The 21,812-nt window shown below is 37.7% G+C and overlaps 1 protein-coding gene across 1 annotated transcript in view; it reads left to right on the top strand.

Moving 5' to 3' along the window:
- CFAP47 (cilia and flagella associated protein 47) overlaps window positions 1–21,812 on the top strand; it is a 516,906-nt gene that overhangs the window by 259,856 nt on the left and 235,238 nt on the right. Inside the window, 5 exon segments of the mRNA XM_073798895.1 lie at window positions 725–917; window positions 4,269–4,279; window positions 6,125–6,259; window positions 9,744–9,860; window positions 18,302–18,460. Coding sequence (XP_073654996.1) covers window positions 725–917; window positions 4,269–4,279; window positions 6,125–6,259; window positions 9,744–9,860; window positions 18,302–18,460 — 615 coding nt within the window.

Below are 21,812 nucleotides of genomic sequence, written 5' to 3'. Positions count from 1 at the left end.
AGAGCACCTAAGGATGGGAGCTAGTTGCCAGGGGAACCAACCAAGAGTAGAGCATTGAGAACTTTCACTCCCATGTCCTGATTTCCAGGGAGGCAATAGGAGCTGGAGGTTGAATCAGTCCCCAATGTCTAATTATTTAATTAATCATGGCTGTGTAATGAAGCCCCCCATAAAACCCCAAAGGAGGGGGGTTCAGAAACCATCCAACCAGAATGCTTCCACAAGCCACCATGCTGGTTCCCAAACTCCACGAGGAGAGAAGCTCCTTTGTTCAGGACCTCACCCTATGTATCTCTTCATCTGGCTATTAATTCCTATCTTTTAATTTCCTTTGTAACAAACCAGTAATCTAATGAGTAAAAGGGTTTCCTGAGTTCTGTGAGCTGTTCTAACAAATTAATTGAACCCAAGGAAGGGGTCGTTGGAACCTCCAACACATAGCCCATTGGTCAGAAGCACAGGTAGCAACCTGGGCTTGTGATTGACATCTGAAGTAGAGGACAGTTTTGTGGGACAGAGCTCTTAACCTATGGACTCTGATACAACTTCTGTGTAGATACTATCAGAATTGAGTTGAATGTAGGACATCTAGCTGGTGCCAGAGAATTGCTTGGTGGTGTGTATTTACTCTTTGCTTGGTAGTATTTACTCTTTAAATACTAGTTTTTATTTTGCTATTCAGGTCTAGTAAAATTTCTTCCTCTCTCTCTTACCCAAATTTTAGGTTCTGGTACTATACCGAGTTATACCACATAGCATCAATAATCTGCGCCCTGTACATGGACAAAATTCACCAAAAGTCAATCCTTGTTTTGTATCCAGCAACATATATTCTAATCCTGAAAGGATTCTGCTTAGTTTGATGAACACAAATTATGAGAACAGCTGACATGTTATTTGGAAAAACTGTCCCAAAGGTGAGAAATTTTTTCTTTAAATAAATTATCACAAATTGTAGTCTGACAATACAGAAGGAACCACAGAACCAAACACAGAATCCATAGATTCTAGACCTGACTACAGCATTTAATAGGATGTCCTATAACATTTTCAACATCAGTTTCCTTACATGTGTCAGGGAGGGGGAAATTTCCCCCTCTACCTGTCTTGAATTCTTGTGACTGGACTAATAATAAAATTAACACAAGACAGATTAACAGGAGAAAAAGAAACACATTTTAATTCATGCATATGGAGGTCCCATAAAAATTGGACCTAAGAAGTGGCCAAAGCAGGCAGCTTTTATACTTTTTAAACAGAGAAATTGGTGATGAATTGGCAGGACAAAGAAACTTGGGCTTTGGGTGCTTAATTAGTGAAGAATCTAAGCAGAATTTGGGCTTGGGGTAGTCAATTAAATAAGTAATGTTTTGTTTATACAGGTATCTCTGCCCGAATTCCCTGTCTCTTGTGATAAGTATGTCCTTCTGCTTTCAAATGCAGGGAGTGCACCTTTCATGTGATAGATTCATCTCCTACTTTCAGGGACACAAAGAGGAGGGTCAAAGTGTCCCTCTTGCATTGGCTGTTTCTTAAGTAACTTGAATTCAAAATAATCAATATGCCATTGAGGCACATTTTGGGGCAGCCTACCCTCGGCCCCAACACATGTAAAATGGAAATAATAAAAGATGCTTCTTCAATTTATTTTGAAGAATAAATGGTAAAAATTATGTAGAGATGCTCTACAAATGAAAGATCGCCTTAACACTGCTGGCATTTTCAGCTCTATAAAGTATTAAATTTAGGTGACACTGCTGAAACCTTGTACATAATTAGTTGAGACCAAGTGAAAATTGACTAGAAAACACCTTACATGTCATTGTGACAGTCATATTGGTAATCACTAAGTGTGAATTTTGAGGGGGTAGGTCATATTAAGTCCATATACCAAGACCAAGACAAACAGGTGATCATAGATAGACCTGCTCCAGTGTTCAGGTGGTCACTCCCTGGTTCTGTCCTTGAGGAATGAGGCTTTATAAATTTCTACCCCAAGAGGCTTACATTCTTTGAAATAGTTCCAATTGGCTAGTATAGCTGTGCATTTTTTTCTTCATCATAAGCATTGCTTGTATTGAGAAGAGGACATGTGCACATTGTTTGTTTCTTTGGCTTCCATTCAGCTACCCTCTTCAAAGTACATACAAACCTGTCATGTTCAGAGTGGGTTATGTTTTATTTTTTATACAGAACCCTCAGAGTTTAATCTAAACTTTAGAAGTAAGGGGAAGATTAAAAGTATGATTTAAAATGAGACTTTGAATTACAGTTGCTTCTAACTTAAAGGCATTAGTTTAGCAAACATAGTGACATCAAGATTGAAAGAGATATATTGATATATTGGTATTAGAGAACAGTAAACATGGAATATTTTATCACCTTCTAATTGACATGCTGATAATATCAAGCAATTTGCCTTGAAACTGCAATTTAATAAGATTCAAATCTTATAAACATGTATTTGGCCTATTCAAAAATGTAAAACAAGGGCTTCCCTGGTGGTGCAGTGGTTGAGAGTCTGCCTGCCGATGCAGGGGACACAGGTTCGTGCCCTGGTCCGGGAAGATCCCACATGCCGCAGAGCGGCTGGGCCCATGAGCCATGGCCGCTGAGCCTGCGCGTCTGGAGCCTGTGCTCCGCGACGGAAATGGCCACAACAGTGAGAGGCCTGCGTACCGCAAAAAAAAAAAAAAATGTAAAACAAGGTGTTAATAAGCACTTTGATTACTGAGGAGTAACACTTTAACCAGTGTTATACAATATGTATATATATTAGAAGTGAATATGTCCTTTTGTTGTAAAATTATTATGGTTCTATTTTTTACCAACAAAATGACGTACACAAGTTGTTTTCACAGAGTTTGCTGCATTTTTTAGAATAATGCATTATGGGCCCTGGCCTATTTTCTGCTTTTTAAAACACTGTGTCTCATGCCTTTGCAAAGCCCTTGCACTTTCTATTCCCTCTGCTTGGAGCTTCATTTTCTTGGATATCTTCACGATTCTTTTTCCCACTTCACTCAAGACCCTGCTCAAATATCACATTATCTGAGAAGCTTTCCCAGTACCCTCTCTAAATTAGTACATCCTTCAGTCCTTCTCTTTCTTGCTTATTTTTCTCAATAGTGTTGATCCCCGGTCATATTTATACCCTGCCTCCTCCTGTAGAATGTGAGCTTCTTAACAGGAACAGTCTATTCTGTTTTGTTGTTCGCTGCTGTAGTCTCCGAAAAGTGCCTGGAAAATAACAGATATCAAATATTGAGTAAATAAATAAATGAATGAAAAATGAGTGAATAAAGGGACACACTCAGGTTTTATATATTTCTCTACCCTATTTCAGACAATTGAGTGTACATTAGCTTACTAGTTTCTACCTGCTAGTACCAATGTAGGGATCAGGTCGAATGGTTGAATTAGAAAGAGGCAGTTTCCGTGTTCAGTATGTACCTGAGTACAGGTCTGCATGGTTAATAACTGTGGTGGTCCATGAGGAGAAGCTCTCTGAAGGGCTTTACTTAGGTTAACTTGGACTGAGCAAAAGTCATACTCAGTGCCCTGGATTTTTACTTCTCAACATTGACACTTACTCCACTCATCCCTCTCCATTGGTAAAGTCTCACCATGGTTACAGCTTGGTGCAGTGGTGTTGTGCAGGGTAGATGGATAGAGCTGCACTTCACACCTTTTGATTAAGAAACTCTGAGGATGGGGCCTAGCGATCTGTGTTTTAGTAAACCCTCCATGTGATTCTGATGCACTCTAATGTATGAAGCAATTAGCCCATAGTATCACAAAAAGCAATTTGTGCTTTTAAATTGTTCACAGAATGGTACTTATTTACCAGTTATATTTGGAAAAGAAGTCCCTTTTTTTTTTTTTTTTTGTGGTACGTGGGCATCTCTGTGTTGTGGCCTCTCCCGTTGCGGAGCAACAGGCTCCGGACGCGCAGGCTCAGCGGCCATGGCTCACGGGCGCAGCCACTCCGCGGCATGTGGGATCTTCCCGGACCGGGGCACGAACACGTGTCCCCTGCATCGGCAGGCGGACTCTCAACCACTGCGCCACCAGGGAAGCCCTTTTATACAATTTTTAAAGATTACTTTAAAGTTCTTTAGGTTATTTTCATTGAAATTTATCATAAAGGTAAGACTGTGCTTTTCTAAAGGTTTTTCACTCTAATACCCTGATTATCAAAAGTATTTTTCAATTAAGATAAACATTTTTTTTCATTTCCAAAATACTGCGTCTTCATCCTATTACAGATTTTTCAAAGGTGAGTTTTTGGAATAATTTTGTATTGCTGCCTATATATTTTATGCTGTAGTCACTATAACTGTTCAGAAGACTTTTACTGGCCTCAGGCTTGGGAACCAGAGTATCCTGCCACTAGTTCTACCCTTTCCCCAATGAACACATTTCCCATCACTATAGATAGCTCTCTTTGGATCACACCCAGAGGCTGGCCCATATTCTTCATTTCGTGGGAATTAAACTCTGTATTCCATTTTTCAGTTTGTCCTTATGTTGAATAATTTTCCTATATATGTTGACTAACATTGTCCTTAGTGAAGAAATGTGAGATGACAGAATACTGATGAGAAACTTTGAGGTCCTGATATATTTCTCAGTTTTCCTCACATCATACTCACTAACAGTTTTCTACCCTGCCGAGGCTCCCCCTTTTCCCCCTAATAATCTCCTCCCCATGCACCTTTATTGGTTAGCCTTACTGCTTATTGAGAGAACAAGAAAGAATAAACCTTTGTGTTCTTTCAAAGAAGGAAAAGAATGTTTTCAGGAATGTGGACTAGCAGATGATCAAAGGGGCTGTCATTATTCTGTGGTAACTGCTGCCAGATTTCAGAATCAAGTGCTTTAGTTTCACATAACACTTTAGATATACTTAGCTCTGGCACTGTTTGTGTTTGCAAGCCAGGCCTGGATCATTTTCAGTTGCTATGTGAATGTGTGCCATTAAGTCATAGTAGATCTTCATTTTTTGGAAATGTTAGGAGCTCCCTGTTGACTAACAATGACAGAGCTGCTTGTTGATCAGTGGTGTTTATATGTCTTTGAGTGTTTGCCTCAGACCAATCCCAATACTTCACTGCTGTGAATAATTCTTCCCCACTACTTCCACCTTTCTCTAGGAGATCATAAGCACTACATAAACTGAGAGAAAGAATCCTTCCTCCTTCTGCTCCTGACTCTACATTTTGGGTTTAATGCACATTCTGGCTATGTTGATTGTCCCTGCTGTTATTCCTCCCTAATTCTGGATTTTCTCTCAAATCTCTTCCAACAATCAGTACTAATTTATCTTGTTTATCAGTATAATTACATTTTCTGCCTTACTGTGATTTGTTCTAGACAAAGTACTTCCCCAGCCACCTCCCACTGCCCCTACCTGATCTGCCCGAATTGTTGCTCTTGTGTTATTCCTTGTTCTGAAATCAAGTCCCTCACCCTGGCGTCCACACCCTCCTCTATGTGGCCGTGGCAATCCTTAGTCTTTTCTTCCACAACTGGCCCCTTCTTACCTTATTATGCGTGATTTGGATTGTACTTTTTCTTTCCCGAATGAACACTATACTTCCTATATCCTTGTCCTAGAGTTCTTTACCTTTCTGATAGAATACACCTTTTTCTCACTTCAAACACCAACTTATTTAAAATCCAAGCATTCTTCAAGGCCATCCCATCTGCTACCTCCTCCTTTGGGCTTTTGCTTGAAAATCTCTTGCCATCTTTTACCTTAGTAGTTTGTCTACTATTACCTTTTACCATATTATATACTTTAAGTCAGGGATGGTATCTTAATCACATTAGTCAGTATTTCTAGTGCACAGTATTTTTTCTGACTTCTGACTAGCTTTTATCACATCTTTGAGGCTGTGAGGTCATTGTTATATTTAGAATACATCTAATTTATCTTTTAACACATAGGTGAAGCTGTTCTGATTCACAGCAATATTTTGTTTGCTCATAGCAACATTTCAGTGTCAATAACATTTTAAGATGTTTTAAGTAATTCAACAATTGATGTACTGTGCTTTAGCTCTTTTTATATATTTTATCTGTATTTCCTGTAATTTATAATTCTCTTCTTTGAAACTAGGCTACTGATATCTGTGATCCCAATCCAATCCTGATGCTCATGTTTTGTGTCTGCATGTATGAAAGACTTCCTGCATATCTCCCCAAGAAGGTGGTGCCCTTTCATTGTACTCTTCATGACACTGTGTTGAGAGAGGTAAGGATATCTTTGGGGCCAAAATATACGTGGAGTTAAACGTTTAAGTGGGTTTTAGATATTTCTTTCTCAACCCAAAATTAACGAAAGTATCAGTATGATAAAATAAGCCTTAAATGTTTTTTCCTTCTAAACTAAAGGTATAGCAGAGTGAAAGGGAGAATTTTTCCTTAATAGTAATCACTACCTACAATGAAATGATGCCTCATTCATTTGAGGAATAGGGTGGGGAGATGGAAAATGAAAGTTAAGTACTTTGAAGGGCAAATCATTCAGGAAACTTGAGATCCATTTCATGTACAAGAAGACTGACACAGTAAGTAGAAACTTGTGATCGGAGTATGCCTGGCTTTCCTTTAGGGAACTTTACACATCCAGATGAATTTTGTTCAAATGAGGATATGGAAAGGGAAGTAATTATGAAAGCACTCCTGACCAGGGCCACTGTTAATCCCCACTAAGGGCTTTTATATATGCTAGAGCTGCTAAATATGTAACAGTGAATTTTTTTAATATGCAGGAAAAATTAAAAATGAAATTTTCAGTCCTGTGACCCTGACAAAACTATATAAATATGTCCATGTTTTGCAAGTGTTTTCTTTGATTGAGAAATATCTTGTCAGGGATCATCAACAGCACTTTAGTTTTCAAACAATATGTTTCATATGAATACTTGTGAAATATGTTGAGCATACAGTTTTATTTCTTATATTTGTTTAAGACTGTTCCTTCTACTAGTTTTCATAAAATCTTCAACCAGATTTATAGTTCTCTCCTTCTTTCTCAGGAAAGTCTGGGCTGTTAGAATCTTACTATGTACAGAAGTTAATTTACCTCTTTGGTCAGATCATTTTTATTCCTTGTCCTTAGGCTGTTTTATGTATTCCTCCTCATGTTAAGCTGGGGGGGGTGTGGTAATTTGATACTTTTGATGCAAAACACATCCATATTTGGTCTTCAAAAGATACATCCTGGTGTTTTGTAGATGTAACCTTTTTGAGAAAATAACTGTGCAGGCTCTGTGACTGTATGAGTGATGGTTAATAAGGATTCAGTTAAAAGTCAGGAAAAACTCAGGTCCTTGTCTCAAAGTGTAAAGGGCTCAATTTAGGGAAAGGAAAGCCACTCCTCCTGATTTTCTGTTAGCAAACATTGAGATATGATCCTTTTTTAAAAATTTTATTCCTTTCCCTTTTTTTGTTGGAAAAAGAGATACAAAACTCTTCAGAGAACTTTTTCAACAGTATTTTGTACGGTAATTCACTACGTGCAATGATAATTAAGGGCCTTGGGTACTAACTGGCCTAGAGCTGTAATTACAATGAAGAGGACTTTTGACTTCAGAATCAAATTTCTGAAGAGTTAGAAATGCTTTGCTTAAGCCTGCAGAAGATAGGAGAGGTCTGAATTAGATTTAAGCAGTGATTTATTTCACTTAAGTATTATTACTAGTTTTCTAATTCTGTACACGTTTTAATTTCTTTATGCCGTTTGATTATTATTTTGAAAAAGTTAATAACACAAGCTAATTTTTAAACATAAATTTTATTTGTGATGTTAAAAATCAGATTAAAGCATATTAAAATAGAAACATGGTTTCTTTTGACACTTTTTACTAAGAATAATGTTCACACTTTAAGATTATAGATGCGATTCTACATAGAACTTTTATTTTTCACAAATATAATAAACATCTTCTGAAGGAAACAATAAAAATTAAATAGAAATGCAAAATAAAATATTAATTACAACATACTTTGATTTTAAATTTCATTCAAGAAAATCACTGATTTGGAAATTGCTGAGAATCTATGGCATAGTTTGCCCATATGCATCAACACCGTAAATGGCAGTGCCTAAGTAGTAGAAAGTCATTCTTAACAACCCTTTCAACCTTCCAGTATAAAGAAAAATCTCAAGAAACGGCTACTATAATTGAAAAAGTATTTTTGTAGCTATGTGTCACAAATAGAATACTGGGACCATTAAACAGTATAATGATCAGTGAAAAAATGTAGAGTGCAGTGATTTTCTGAGATACTTTTAAAAGCAATAGAACTTTTTTTTTTTTTTACTTTTTGAAACAAAATTTACACAGGAGCACAATAGTTAAAGAATGGCTGTCATTGCAAAAGGAGAATTGAGGTTCCAAAACTTGCTTTCTTTCCTTGAACAGCTTTCCCTTCTCCCCATCTACCACTCACATGACCCCTACATGAAATCCTGGAATTGGGTGGAATAATCTGACCACAGATGAGCCCTATGCCTTTGCATCATTTATTTATTTTTTTATTTTTATATAAATTTGTGTGTGTGTGTGTGTGTGTGTGTGTGTGTGTGTGTGTGACATAATGAGAATAAGTAGCTTTCTTCAGATCTCAGGGCTGGTTATGGAAGTTCCAAGACTATAAACCAGTAACAGTTCATAGTACATCTACTATTATTTTCAACATTTCCTTCCAGAAAATGGAAATTAGCTCTCTGTGACTTAAAATCACTAGATCTGTTAATTAATACTTTAAATGCACACATACGTACATTAAAAATAAGACACTAGAGGAGTCTTGCCTCGATTGTTACTGAGATCTGTAAACAGGTAAGCAACATGAGAGCCCCAAATTTGAGGGTAAACAAAGGGTAGAAACTCTTCAGCAACAACTTACTTGTCTTGGTGGTTACCAAAGTTCTTATTGAAATATAAAAGTAGTTAATTTATCTTTCAACAGATATCTACCATATTCTATCTATGACTATAGTTCCTGGACTGCCTAAGTGCTGTCACCTTTTCCTTACTCTAATTTGGCCAACCATTCACTTCCCTGAGGTCTTCTGTGTCCTCTGGGTCAGTACTTTCCATGATAACTCTGTGTCGTTCTAATGTGTATTTTTTTTTAATCCCCATTATATTCTGCATAAACACTTATAAACTCACATTTTTCATGAAATGCTCTCTAAAAATGAAGTAACTCATTCTCAAATATTCTCCATATCTTGGCATCAGGAAGGAAGGGACAGCCAACCCTTAGCTCTACTACCACTTCTAGATGAGGCCACCATCGTTTTCAGCCTGGACCTCTGATACTAAACCTACACTCCTTATAATGCTTTCTACACTGAGCAGCCAGAGTAACCTTTTTGTAAATTGGATTATGTAAGCTCTCTGTTCCAAATTCTTTAAAGATTTCCCTTTGCAGTACAGTTAAAATCCAAGTTGCTAACTTTGGATTTCATATCTTCAAAGATCAGGTGTTCTTACATCTGTAATTTCCTTGACTGGTAGCTCTTTCTCCCTGCCCACTTCTAGAAAAAAAACAATAATACACACACACACTATCTTTGAACACAAATTCTGCTTCCTTCCAGTTACTATACTAGGAGTAAGTATTTTCATGATTAAAATATATAACTCTTTGATAAAAATAAGAAATGTTAAGTTATATATTTTTAAAATTCATGATCTCATTTATACTCTTCTTCAACATAGATCCTACTGAAAAATTCAAGCTTGAAAAACTTAGTGTATAATGCTACAATTATCGGAAGAGATGCCACTGACTTCTTCCTCTCCCAAGGGAAGGTTGTGACAGTTTCTCCAAAGTAAGTGTTTTTTTTCTTTTAATTTTGCTTCACTGAACATATCAACCCTAGAGATTTAATGTGTGTTATAATTACAAAAGAGCGAGCTGGATTTGTTTTTTTTTTTAAAATAAATTTATTTATTTTATTTATTTATTTTTGGCTGAGTTGGGTCTTCATTGCTGCTCGAGAGCTTTCTCTAGTTGCAGAGAGCAGTGGCTACTCTTTTTGTTGCGGTGCACAGGCTTCTTATTGCGGTGGCTTCTCTTGTTGTGGATCATGGGCTGTAGGCACATGGGCTTCAGTAGTTGTGGCTCCCAGGCTCAGTAGTTGTGGCTCGCAGGCTCTAGAGTGCAGGCTCAGTAGTTGTGGCGCACGGGCTTAGTTGTTCCGCGGCATGTGGAATCTTCCCAGACCAGGGCTCGAACTGGTGTCCCCTGCATTGGCAGGTGGATTCTTAACCACTGTACCACCAGGGAAGTCCCTGGATTTGTTTTTAACAGATATATATGTGTAATGAAAAGATTGCCACTGCTGATATAGATAAGTTTTTCATATGTTACTGAGATTTCTCACCAATTTTGTTAAAACAGTTCTAACAATATAAAGCATTTACTTTTTATGTATGCATTTAATTTTAGTTTATTTTGCATGCATATGGTCCGTAGAGAATAGCCTCTAAGTTCTTTATGTACTACAGTCCCAGTCCAGGAAACTGGAACCAGTGTGTGCTAAATATATATATATAATATTTAGTTGTTTCTGATTATAAATGCACTTCGTGCTCATTGTAAAAATTTAGAAACTATGAAAGATTGAAGAAAAATAAAAGTAAAGACTAAAAATCTTACCTCAAAGATACCCCCAATGTTTCCATTTTTCTCTGTCGCTTCATAATCATTGTATATTTATGTATGGATGTATACATACATGTACACTCCCAAATTGTGATGATATTCTATATAGTCTCATTTTTATTTGATTCTGTTCACATGATACTTGTTTAATGTTTCAATTACTAGCCCATTCTCAAAAATAAGGAACAAATGAAAGCCTCAGAGAATAGTCTTGAGAAATTAAATACGAGCATAATATATAATTCTTCCTAGATCAACAAATCCTACTTCATATATTAATGTGTTAATGATGGCAAATACTCTTATTACATATTACAACGATGATATGAGAATAGCTGTGTCAGTACCACAGGAGTTGACAGATTTGATAACCAGTAATGGTCTTTAACCAGTCTTAAATTTTAGTCATTGTCTTTGTATTCAATTACTTTTTCCTTGTACAAAGCAACAGACTATAACTGCTAATTATCTTTTAGGTTTTTGAACTATACCTTAAACTGAATTACTTTTCACATGTAGTCTTTATTACTTCTAATATATCAAACACAGAAATAATTGGAAATGGGAGACAACTTTAATTGTATTTAAAATACGAAGAAACCCAGTTACAGTAGTACATTTGACTTGTGTCATTAGCCTCTGTTCATTTTCTTCAGTTGCTGCTCCATGCTAAAGGAGTATATAATTTATAAAATCTGAATATTCATGGTTGAGACTATATCCAGATTGAATTAAATATGAGAAAAACAATTCTCCACTCACCTCCATCTATATTATAAATCAAATCTCAGAATAAAACTCTTTGTAAAAACAGCCCATTTGTTTTCCAAGTTATATTTCTTATACGTCTGTTGTAAAACACAACTTTGGTCATACAAATTCATTTGGACATTGTCACAGTACCATTTGTCTTCCCTCAGGACTTTGATAAATGATCTCTTCTCTGCCCTTCAAATAGGATGATACAAGTGAAAAGAATTAAGTCCCCCCCGACCCTTTGTTCACTCATAAACCTGATAGCCTCTTCCAGTATTTCAAAGTTCTCATGATGTGGAAATTCTTCCTAACAACCACACTAAACCTCTGATGTCATAGCTTAAGACCATTTTTCTTGTTAGTTAAATTAACAATTAAATTTATAGTTTCTATTATAAATGTAAAACCTGTATACCTGCATTGTTGAAAATTTGCACTTAACAGAAAAGTATAAAGAGGAAAACAAAAATTGTCTAGAATTCCATCAGATAAACACATTTAATTTATTCATTTCTTTCCAGTCTTTTTATATGAACAAGTATGTGTTTATTATAGCATATGTATAATTAGATGTTTACAAAGTATATGTATTATATATATAAATATTAAAACAATATATGTTAAACATTTGTTATGTATGAAATCTATATAGCATACACTTTTATGTACCTTTTCATATTTAATCATTCTTGCAACCATACTAGTGTCCTCGTTTTACAAAACAAGACATTGGGCACAGAGACATTAAATCATTTGCCCAATTTTCCCTGCTATTAAATGGTGAAATAAAGATTCAAAACCAGCCAATGTAAATCCAGAGTTAGTACTCTTATTAAACTAACACCTGCCATACTGTGTGTCTGTGTTTGTGTATATCATATTCATACAGAGCCCTTGGCATTCAGTGAAATGTGACTTTGACTATTTGTAAGAAATCCTGAAGATCCATGACATATAATTATATCATTTTTGCTTCTCCAGGAGCTGGTTTGTGAGAACATTTCACTTGGGTGAACGTAATTCCCATTAATTTCTCAGCGGTGCTTTTTTCTTTTTATTCACCATTGTACCTTTAATGGTCTGCATCAGTATAAAAAATATTTATGAATATTAGCTTCTTGAGGTTTTTAACACATGCCAAGTGAACGTTAACTGACCATATATCCATGTACACTTATACATGTAATCATGAATATATGTATTCATATTTTGACCATATTGTACATGTATTCTTGTTTTCAACTTCTTTATCTTTTTTAATCAAAATTTAATTTGAATCTGCTTTAACAACTCAGATACAGAAGAGTTTAACATGCAAAGGAAATCCTTCTCCCCTCATATTCCCATCTGCAGAGATCCAATTCTATTTTTTTTTTTTTTTTTTTTTGTGGTACGCGGACCTCTCACTGTTGTGGCCTCTCCCGTTGCGGAGCACAGGCCCCGGACGCGCAGGCTCAGCGGCCATGGCTCACGGGACCAGCCACTCCTTGGCATGTGGGATCTTCCCGGACCGGGGCACGAACCCGTGTCCCCTGCATCAGCAGGCGGACTCTCAAACACTGCGCCACCAGGGAAGCCCAAAGATCCACTTCTTGAGTGCCTACTTTTAACTCTTTCAACTATGTCTAATTTTAGTTCTTCCAGTGGTTGCCTCCATAAATATAAATAATCTATATATCTTTGCCAGTATTTTTATTATGTCAACTTCAGAAATAATGTCTTGACATATAGCTATAATATTTGATGGTCTTGCTTACTTATTCCTCTAGATGGATCACCCTCCCACCAAACATCACTAGTTTTATCCTCTGTTCATTACTGTTCCAAGAGTAAAAATGTGTTTTGTAAATATTTCTTATGCAATCAGTGTACAAAGCATCTTTTGATGCTTTTTTTAAGCTGAGAAAATAAATTCTAAAGAAGTGAGTAAATTTAATCCTTCCTTCAAGTATACCACATTCTAGAGCACCTTACCTTTCATTCTTATTTGGACTGAGTGCTTTCCAGACCTACTGAAGAGCTTAGTATTGGGCACTCTATATTTCTCTTTGGATAGAAACTAATATCCTTCTCTTTCTTAGTGTACTCACTTATTTACTAAAAAACTTCCTTTATGAAACCTTCTAATAAAAAGTATGGGAGAGGTAAATTCCTAAAATTTTTATTTTTAGGCATGTCTTTTGACTACCTTTACACTTGATTTATTTTTTGCTTCGTATATTTTTCCAGGATGAAAAGGTTTTTCCTCATAACTCTTGAGATAATTGTTCCACTTGCCTCATGGTATTCAGTATTGGTGATGAGAAAGTCTAGTATAATTCTGTTTTCCCACACCTCTGGACATTTTTAGGATCTTCCATTGTGTTGTGATATTGTTCCAGAACGCATCAAGGAGGGACTTTTTTTTTTTTTTTTTTTTTTTTTGCGGTACGCGGGCCTCTCACTGCTGTGGTCTCTCCCGTTGCGGAGCACAGGCTTCGGACACGCAGGCTCAGCGGCCATGGCCCACAGGCCCAGCTGCTCTGCGGCATGTAGGATCTTCCCAGACCGGGGCACGAACCCGCATCCCCTGCATCAGCAGGCGGACTCTCAACCACTGCGCCACCAGGGAAGCCCAAGGAGGGACTTTTTAAATTCACTATCTGGGTGCACAGTGAGTCCTTTAATTATGAACTTGTTTTCCATAAGCTCTGAAAAATTATCTTAAATAATTTCTTTCATCATTCTCTCCCCTCCATTTTCATTGTTCTCATTTTCCAACCGTTAGTTGTTGGATACTACCTGTTAATTGGATCCTCTGTATATCCTATCTTATCACTCATATTTTTCAGCTCATTGCTTTTTTCTCTCTTTATCAACAAGCCTTCTTTTCCAACTGTTTCCTTTAGGAGATACATAGATAGATAGATAGATAGATAAATAGATAGGTGATCTCCTATATATATTTGTAAGAATACTTTCTTTTGCATTGAGTATCTCTATTTCATAGCATCCTGTTCTTAAACTGGAGTTATAATATCTTAATAAGCATCTCTGATTTTTATATTCTGACTTTTACATTCTCATCTGTGACCTGTATTATTTTTATTTTCTTTGAGATCAGTCAGTATGTTTGTTTATCTTGGTCTCAGTGATATAAAAATATCTTTTTAGACTAAATAATTTAGAAGACTTTGGTTTTTACACATAGGGTTCAGAAAATATTTTATTTTCTTTAAAAAATCTATAGGTTTATCATTATCAGATATTATATAATTATCTATGTGCACCATATCCTGTCTTAGATTCTGTCTGAATCATGATTAATAATGGCTCTTTCTGCCAGTTGTGGATTTAAATTCCCTGAGGTATCATTTATATAGAAAAGATTAAACAGCTATACCAGCATATAAAAAAACATTTCTGCATCTAACTTGATGACTAAATTTAGCTCTAATCATAGAGTGACTGTCATAGAAGTGAAAGTATACTTTTAGAAAACCATTCTGTTTCTTTTTTTCTCATTATTCTCATTGAGCCATCTGGGCACTGACATTGATGTGTCATATATTTATTTTCCATCCCATCCAAAAGCCATGTTGAAGTAGTCTATGAGGTACATATAATATCAAGGAGACTTTTTTTGAATGAGGGGGAGGCAGTTGGAACAAAAAGAAAATAAAAGATAAGAAAATTAAGATAAAGTCCATAATTATGATATGCATCTGGAGACATAAGATACTTACCTGAAAAGGACAACCCACTTGATTCTGAAATTTCTAACACGCTCAGGAAGGAATACTGGTCATTTCCATGCTTAAATATGACTACAAAATGTATAAAAGGAATATCTATACTCAGGAGAAGCTCAAATCTTGATGGTCCTAAAACCAGCTGTTGGCTTCAGAAAAAGGATACTCTATTTTAAAATGTTTCATAAAACTTAAGTATAGTTCCATAAATTTATTTACTAAGTGCATGTTATTTAGCTTATGGTCATTCTTTTTTTTTTTTTTTTTTTTTGCGGTACGCGGGCCTCTCACTGTTGTGGCCTCTCCTGTTGTGGAGCACAGGCTCCAGACGCGCAGGCTCAACGGCCATGGCTCACGGGCCCAGCCACTCTGTGGCATGTGGGATCTTCCTGGACCGGGGCACGAACCTGTGTCCCCTGCATCGGCAGGTGGACTCTCAACCACTGCGCCACCAGGGAAGCCCACTTATGGTCATTCTTGAACTCCATTTTTCATCACCTTCCATGGAGAGCCCATCCATTACCTCATCGTATTGATTTTACCCAATGTATCTTAAATTTGACATCTTTCCTCTTATCTGTCTCTTCTATGCTAATTTAATGTACTATCATCTTTAAACTGGGCTACTACAATAGATTCTTAAAAGGTTTCTCTGCAATCCATTCTTTATATTAGAATGGCAGTAATTTTTTTGTTGTAAATTTGGTCATGTTACTCTTCTGCTTAAAATATTCCAATAGCTTTTCATCACCATTAGAATATAGACTGAATATCTCAACATGGCCCATGTGGCCTTTCATGGCTGGCTCTTAGCTACATCTTGCATCACTAACACCCTTGCTCTCTAAGCTTCAGCACCACTGGCCTTTGGTAATTTCTTCAAGCACGTCATAATTTCTCATTTTAGAGGCCTTGTCTTGGATGCCTTCTTTCATCCCCTACAAATTCTACCTAACCCATTCTCGTCCTCCATATCCTACCTAACATATCACTTCCTCTGATCCTTCAGACTACATCACACTCTCCATTATGTGCCCTTCTATCACTTCATAGCACATACATAATTTGTAATTTTCACATTTATTTTATGACATAATTAACGTCTGCCATATCCTATAAAATGAAAGATCCAGGAGATCAGGAATAGTGTATTTTTTTTCCAATTACTGTATCTCCCAAACCTAAAACAATGTCTGGAACATTATAAATTATAAATATTAATTGAGTGAATGGCTTTATCTAGTAATGAATTTTAGAATATCTAGAAAAATCCTAAGTCACTCACAGGTATCCTAACACAGAGTTTGAGCCTATACACCCAAAAAAAGATCTCAAGGTCAAATATTCTTTGTTTTCAATTAAATTTAAGCCCTTGAGCTTTTCATAATAGCCAAGAAAGTGTCCTTTAGCAGAGGTTGAGATTAGTGATATTATATCTGAATAAAATCCTCCCCATTCCTGCTGGTTGTGAGTTGTAATTTTCCCTAAGAAACAATTCTGAGAATATTTCAATTGATTTTGAAAGTCCTCCATTCATTTTACTCTGTGCTGCTCCCTAAACTCACCCATTTAACAGAGATTCCTCAAAGGTTCTGGGAAAGTTAAGCCAAAGTATAATGCCGAGAGAATCTATTCCCATCTCCATTCCCAACTGTGTCTATCCTAAGGGAAGGTGACAGGTGATAGTTTGTACAAAGAATAACTGTGATATGATGTATAATGCTAACTGTGCTAAAAGCCAGTGAAAAAGCAATGGTAAAAGGTCCCCACGGTTTACCACCCACAGCTGTGGCAGCAAGGCAAGGCAGAAAGACTCAGCCATTCAAGAAACATTGAGCCCATTTTTTATTCAGAGACCTCATTACTTCTATAAACAGTGAAAGCAAGAGTTAACAAAGGGGCCAGATCTCCATGTCCCTTATGCAGAGTGACACCAAAACAACAGGGACCAGATGACTGCATCATGCATGGTAGGACACCTGTTGCTGACAGTCAGTTTCATGCTGCAACTAAGCAGTTTCTAGCCTGTAACTCTACCCTGTAGGAGGATAGGCAGCAAGCCTCAGACCTCATCAGAATGTAGGAGGCAGTGAGAAACTGTCTGGTGACAGCCTCTCAGGGAGGATAGGGAGGCAAGTGAAAAATGTTCTTGTAGCAGTGCTTCCTGAAGTTCCATGCTCTTATGTTATGGGAGGATCACAGAGCTTTCTGCCAAGACTTATATCCACTGCAGTTAAGCCTTGCATGTGTTTGGCCTGTGTTGTTATGCAGGGCTGCCAGGGTGCCATGGTTGACTCATTCCCCTAGAAACTGGGAAGTAAAATTTCCGAATCCATCGATTCTTTAAACAATTCACTATGGTTTAGACTAGAAAGTTGAAGATTAAATGAGATGGACATGTTTTCCTTATTCTTTCTTTTAATTAAGTCTATCTTTCAAATAAAAGTCATGCTACTTATATACCGTTATTTTGATTTGAGGTTCGAATTTTAGTTTCAACCACAGTTTTAAGTATTTTTCTAATTCTTTGTCTTTCTCATTTTTTCCTCCCTGCAATCAAAAGTCATTGATAGGGCTTCCCTGGTGGCGCAGTGGTTGAGAGTCTGCCTGCTGATGCAGGGGACACAGGTTCGTGCCCTGGTCCGGGAAGATCCCACATGCCGTGGAGCTGCTGGGCCCGTGAGCCATGGCCGCTGAGCCTGCGCGTCCCAAGCCTGTTCTCCGCAACGGGAAAGGCCACAACAGTGAGAGGCCTGCATACAAAAAAAAAAAAAAAAAGTCATTGATATAACTAAGAATGTGCCTAAACACTAGCACAGAATGTCCTATGAAATTCACAACAAAAATACATATATGATTTCCTGTGGCTAGCTCTTAGAAAATCCAGTATTCAGTAGATTATACATACATTTGAAAGTTAACTTTAGGTTTTACATACTGGATCAAGATGTTTTGACTGACAGCAATAACTAGATTGTAGGCTTTCTAAGATCTGCAACAATCTTTAACTTTATTGTAGAAGTGAGTATTTTGCAGGGTGTGGTTACTAGGCACATACACTGAATAGATGCTTGTTGTCTTTTTTCACTACAATATTTTCGTTTTCATCTTTTGTTAAATAGAAACCAAATTACTGTTTGGTTTGAACTCTGAAATTTACCAGTCGCTTCCTCCATCCTGCTGAAGCTTCACTGCTATTAATTTCAAAACCTAAGAGTGGAGCAGGAGGTACTATGCTGACTTTTGCTCTCAAGGGTGAAGTCCTCAATTTTAAAGCCATCGTAAGTAAATGTTACCTATTTTATATGTTTCTGCTTTTCTCAGGCCATGGAGTGTCCCAAGCACAGCTGTTCTAAGTTTCATCTCCTGGCAGCTCTTGTTCTTTGAGATCATGTGTGTATACAGACACAGATGTGTACTTAACTTACATTTGCACAGTTTTTGGCTTCTGTATTTCTGATATTTTTACTTTGATACTCTTTCTTTGGAAATAAGTCTCAATTTTATCATAGAAGTTAAAGGGACTTGTGTTTTTATAAATGTTTTATACAATTTTAAAGGTTACTTTCCATTTATAGTTATTATAAAATATTGGCTATATTTGCTGTGTTGCACAACACATCCTTGAGCCTATCTTACACCCAATAGTTTGTACCTTCCACTCCCCCCCACCTCTAGTAACCATTAGTTTGTTCTCTGTAACTGCGAGTCTGTTTCTTTTTGTGTTATCTTCACTAGTTTGTTGTATTTTTTAGATTCCACCTATAAGTCATATCATACAGTATTTGTCTTTCTCTGTCTGACTTATTTCTCTAAACATAAACATAATGCCCTCCAAGTCCATCCATGTGGCTTCAGATGGCAAAATTTCATTCTTTTTTATGGCTGAGTAGTATTCCACTGCGTACGCGTGTGCGTGTGTGTGTGTGTGTGTATATATATATATATATATATATATGCTGGACGCTTAGGTTGCTTCCATATCTTGGCAATTGTAAATAATGCTGCTCTGAACATTGGGGTGCATGTATCTTTTCAAATTAGTGTCTTCATTTTCTTCATATATGTACCCAGGAGTGGAACTGCTGCATCACATGGTAGTTCTATTTTTAGTTTTTTGAGAAACCTCCATACTGTTTTCCACAGTGGCTGCACCAACTTACATTCCCACCAACAGTGTACAAGGGTTCCCCTTTTTTACATCCTCACCAACATTTGTTATTTGTGTTCTTTTTGATGATGGCCATTCTGACAGGTGTGAGGTGGTATCTCATTATGGTTTTGATTTGCATTTTCCCTGATGATTAGCAAGGTGGAGCTTGTTTTCATGTGTCTATTGACCATCTGCATTTTGAAAGCACTTGTACTGAGTGCTATTTTAAGTTCAGCTTTTTAGGATTGTTTCTGTGCTTTTTATCAAGGAGCCATTCACTATACACGTAGCAATTTACATGCCCTTCTTCTATGGAGACTTGTGATTTAAGTTAAAGCAGTCCCCGGACCTATGTCTCTTTTTGTTTGAATTAAGGTTCGGTGGTTTACACAGCATAGAAAATGTTTCTCTTATAGGTGCATTCATCAATTTATCTTGAGTGTCCTATGGAGCAAATCCATTAGAAAGATTACTAAGACTGGCATTTAGTGAGATTTGATGATGTTCCAGGCAGAGTTCTAAGTGTTAATATCTCAAAGGTTGGGGCAGAAGGATTTTTAAACCTCTGTAAAATGGTTGTGATATTGCTTTGATTGACTTTGTGTAGCCATTAGTTTGTCTAAATATTATTTTCTACCATGGATGTATGGTAAAGAAGTAAATTGATGTTGCCAGATTTCCATATGGATTACAAAGAATCGTAGGTGTGCAGTGGCTTGAGTGGGAAGAAAAGAGAATGACTCTAGTAAAGGCCACTTGTGTGAGGAGAGCATTAAGATGCTCACCTGGACAGAATGGCTTATTCGATAAGGGCACCCAGGAGAGGGAGCAGGCATTTGATTGTCACTGAGATGTGTATTGTGATCTTCTGATTTCCTCCTGAATAATGAACTCTTACACTTCCCAAGCCTCTCACACAAATTCTCTGAAACAAAACATCTCTTTGCCACATGTGTCTAAGAGACCCATGGATGGTGTTAGCGTGTCATTATCATGGCTCTGGGGCAGAAAAGCTGACACTTGGAGCTTGTGTGATCTCTGTTTACTTCATCTGGCTACTCATGGTCTTACACACCAGGAAATAGTTTGGAAAACAATGGAGAAAGAAGGTGAGAATATGATTAGTCTAAAAATTTGGAATTCCTAGAATCTTTTCTTTCATGGAAGTCTTTTGGGTAATTTGAGTTTCAGTTTTATATATTTGTACTTTTATTATAGTTAAAATATGTCAGTGCAGCCACCATGTTATAAACCCAGGCATGCCACAGTCACACACATTCCAACACAGATATTCTTGCACTCACACACCAGTGTGCACATGCACACACACACGTACACACCTGCCCCTTCCTTATGTCATATGTATTAGGTATATATAAGATTGATTAATTTTCAAACGGAAAATCATACTCAGTCATTAACAAAATGAATTTTAAGGAAATGAATTTGGGAGACACTATTGTGAAAGATCATTCATTGGTTAGCATAGTACTATGGATCAGTGATGAGGAATAATCTATTTTTATTCTTTCCCACCCAGATTTTAACAGTATAATGTTTAAATATATTAATACCGGATCACCGGGGAAGATGACAGAAGAGTAAGATGCAGAGATCACCTTCCTCCCCACAGATACACCAGAAATACATCCACACGTGTAACAACTCCTACAGAACACCTACTGAACGCTGGCAGAAGACCTCAGACCTCTCAAAAGGCAAGGAACTCCCCACGTACCTGGGTAGGGCAAAAGAAAAAAGAATAAACAGAGACAAAAGAATAGGGACAGGACCTGCACCAGTGGGAGGGAGCTGTGAAAGAGGAAAGGTTTCCACACACTAGGAAGCCCCTTCGCGGGCGGAGAGTGCGGGTGGCGGAGGGGGGAAGCTTCAGAGCTGCGGAGGAGAGCACAGCAACGGGTGTGGAGGGCAAAGCGGGGAGATTCCCGCACAGAGGATCAGTGCCGACCGGCACTCACCAGCCCGAGAGGCTTGTCTGCTCACCCGCCGGAGTGGGCCGGGCTGCGAGCTGAGGCTCGGGCTTCGGAGCTTAGATCCCAGGGAGAGGACTGGGGTTGGCTGCGTGAACACAGCCTGAAGGGGGCTTGTGCGCCACGGCTAGCCAGGAGGGAGTCCGGGAAAATGTCTGGAGCTGCCGAAGAGGCAAGAGACTTTCTCTTCCCTCTTTGTTTCCTGATGCACGAGGAGAGGGGATTAAGGGCGCTGCTTAAAGGAGCTCCAGAGACGGGCATGAGCCATTGCTAAAAGCATGGACCCCAGAGACGGGCATGAGACGCTAAGGCTGCTGCTACAGCCACCAAGAAGCCTGTGTGCGAGCACAGGTTACTCTCCACACCTTGCCTCCCGGGAGCCTCTGCAGCCCGCCACTGCCCGCGTCCCGGGATCCAGGGACAACTTCCCCAGGAGAATGCACGGCGCGCCTCAGGCTGGTGCAATGTCCTGTTGGCCTCTGCCGCCGC

This window comes from Tursiops truncatus, chromosome X, assembly GCF_011762595.2.
Source record: "Tursiops truncatus isolate mTurTru1 chromosome X, mTurTru1.mat.Y, whole genome shotgun sequence".
Lineage (NCBI taxonomy): Eukaryota > Metazoa > Chordata > Mammalia > Artiodactyla > Delphinidae > Tursiops > Tursiops truncatus.
This window is presented reverse-complemented; position numbering and strand designations above follow the sequence as displayed.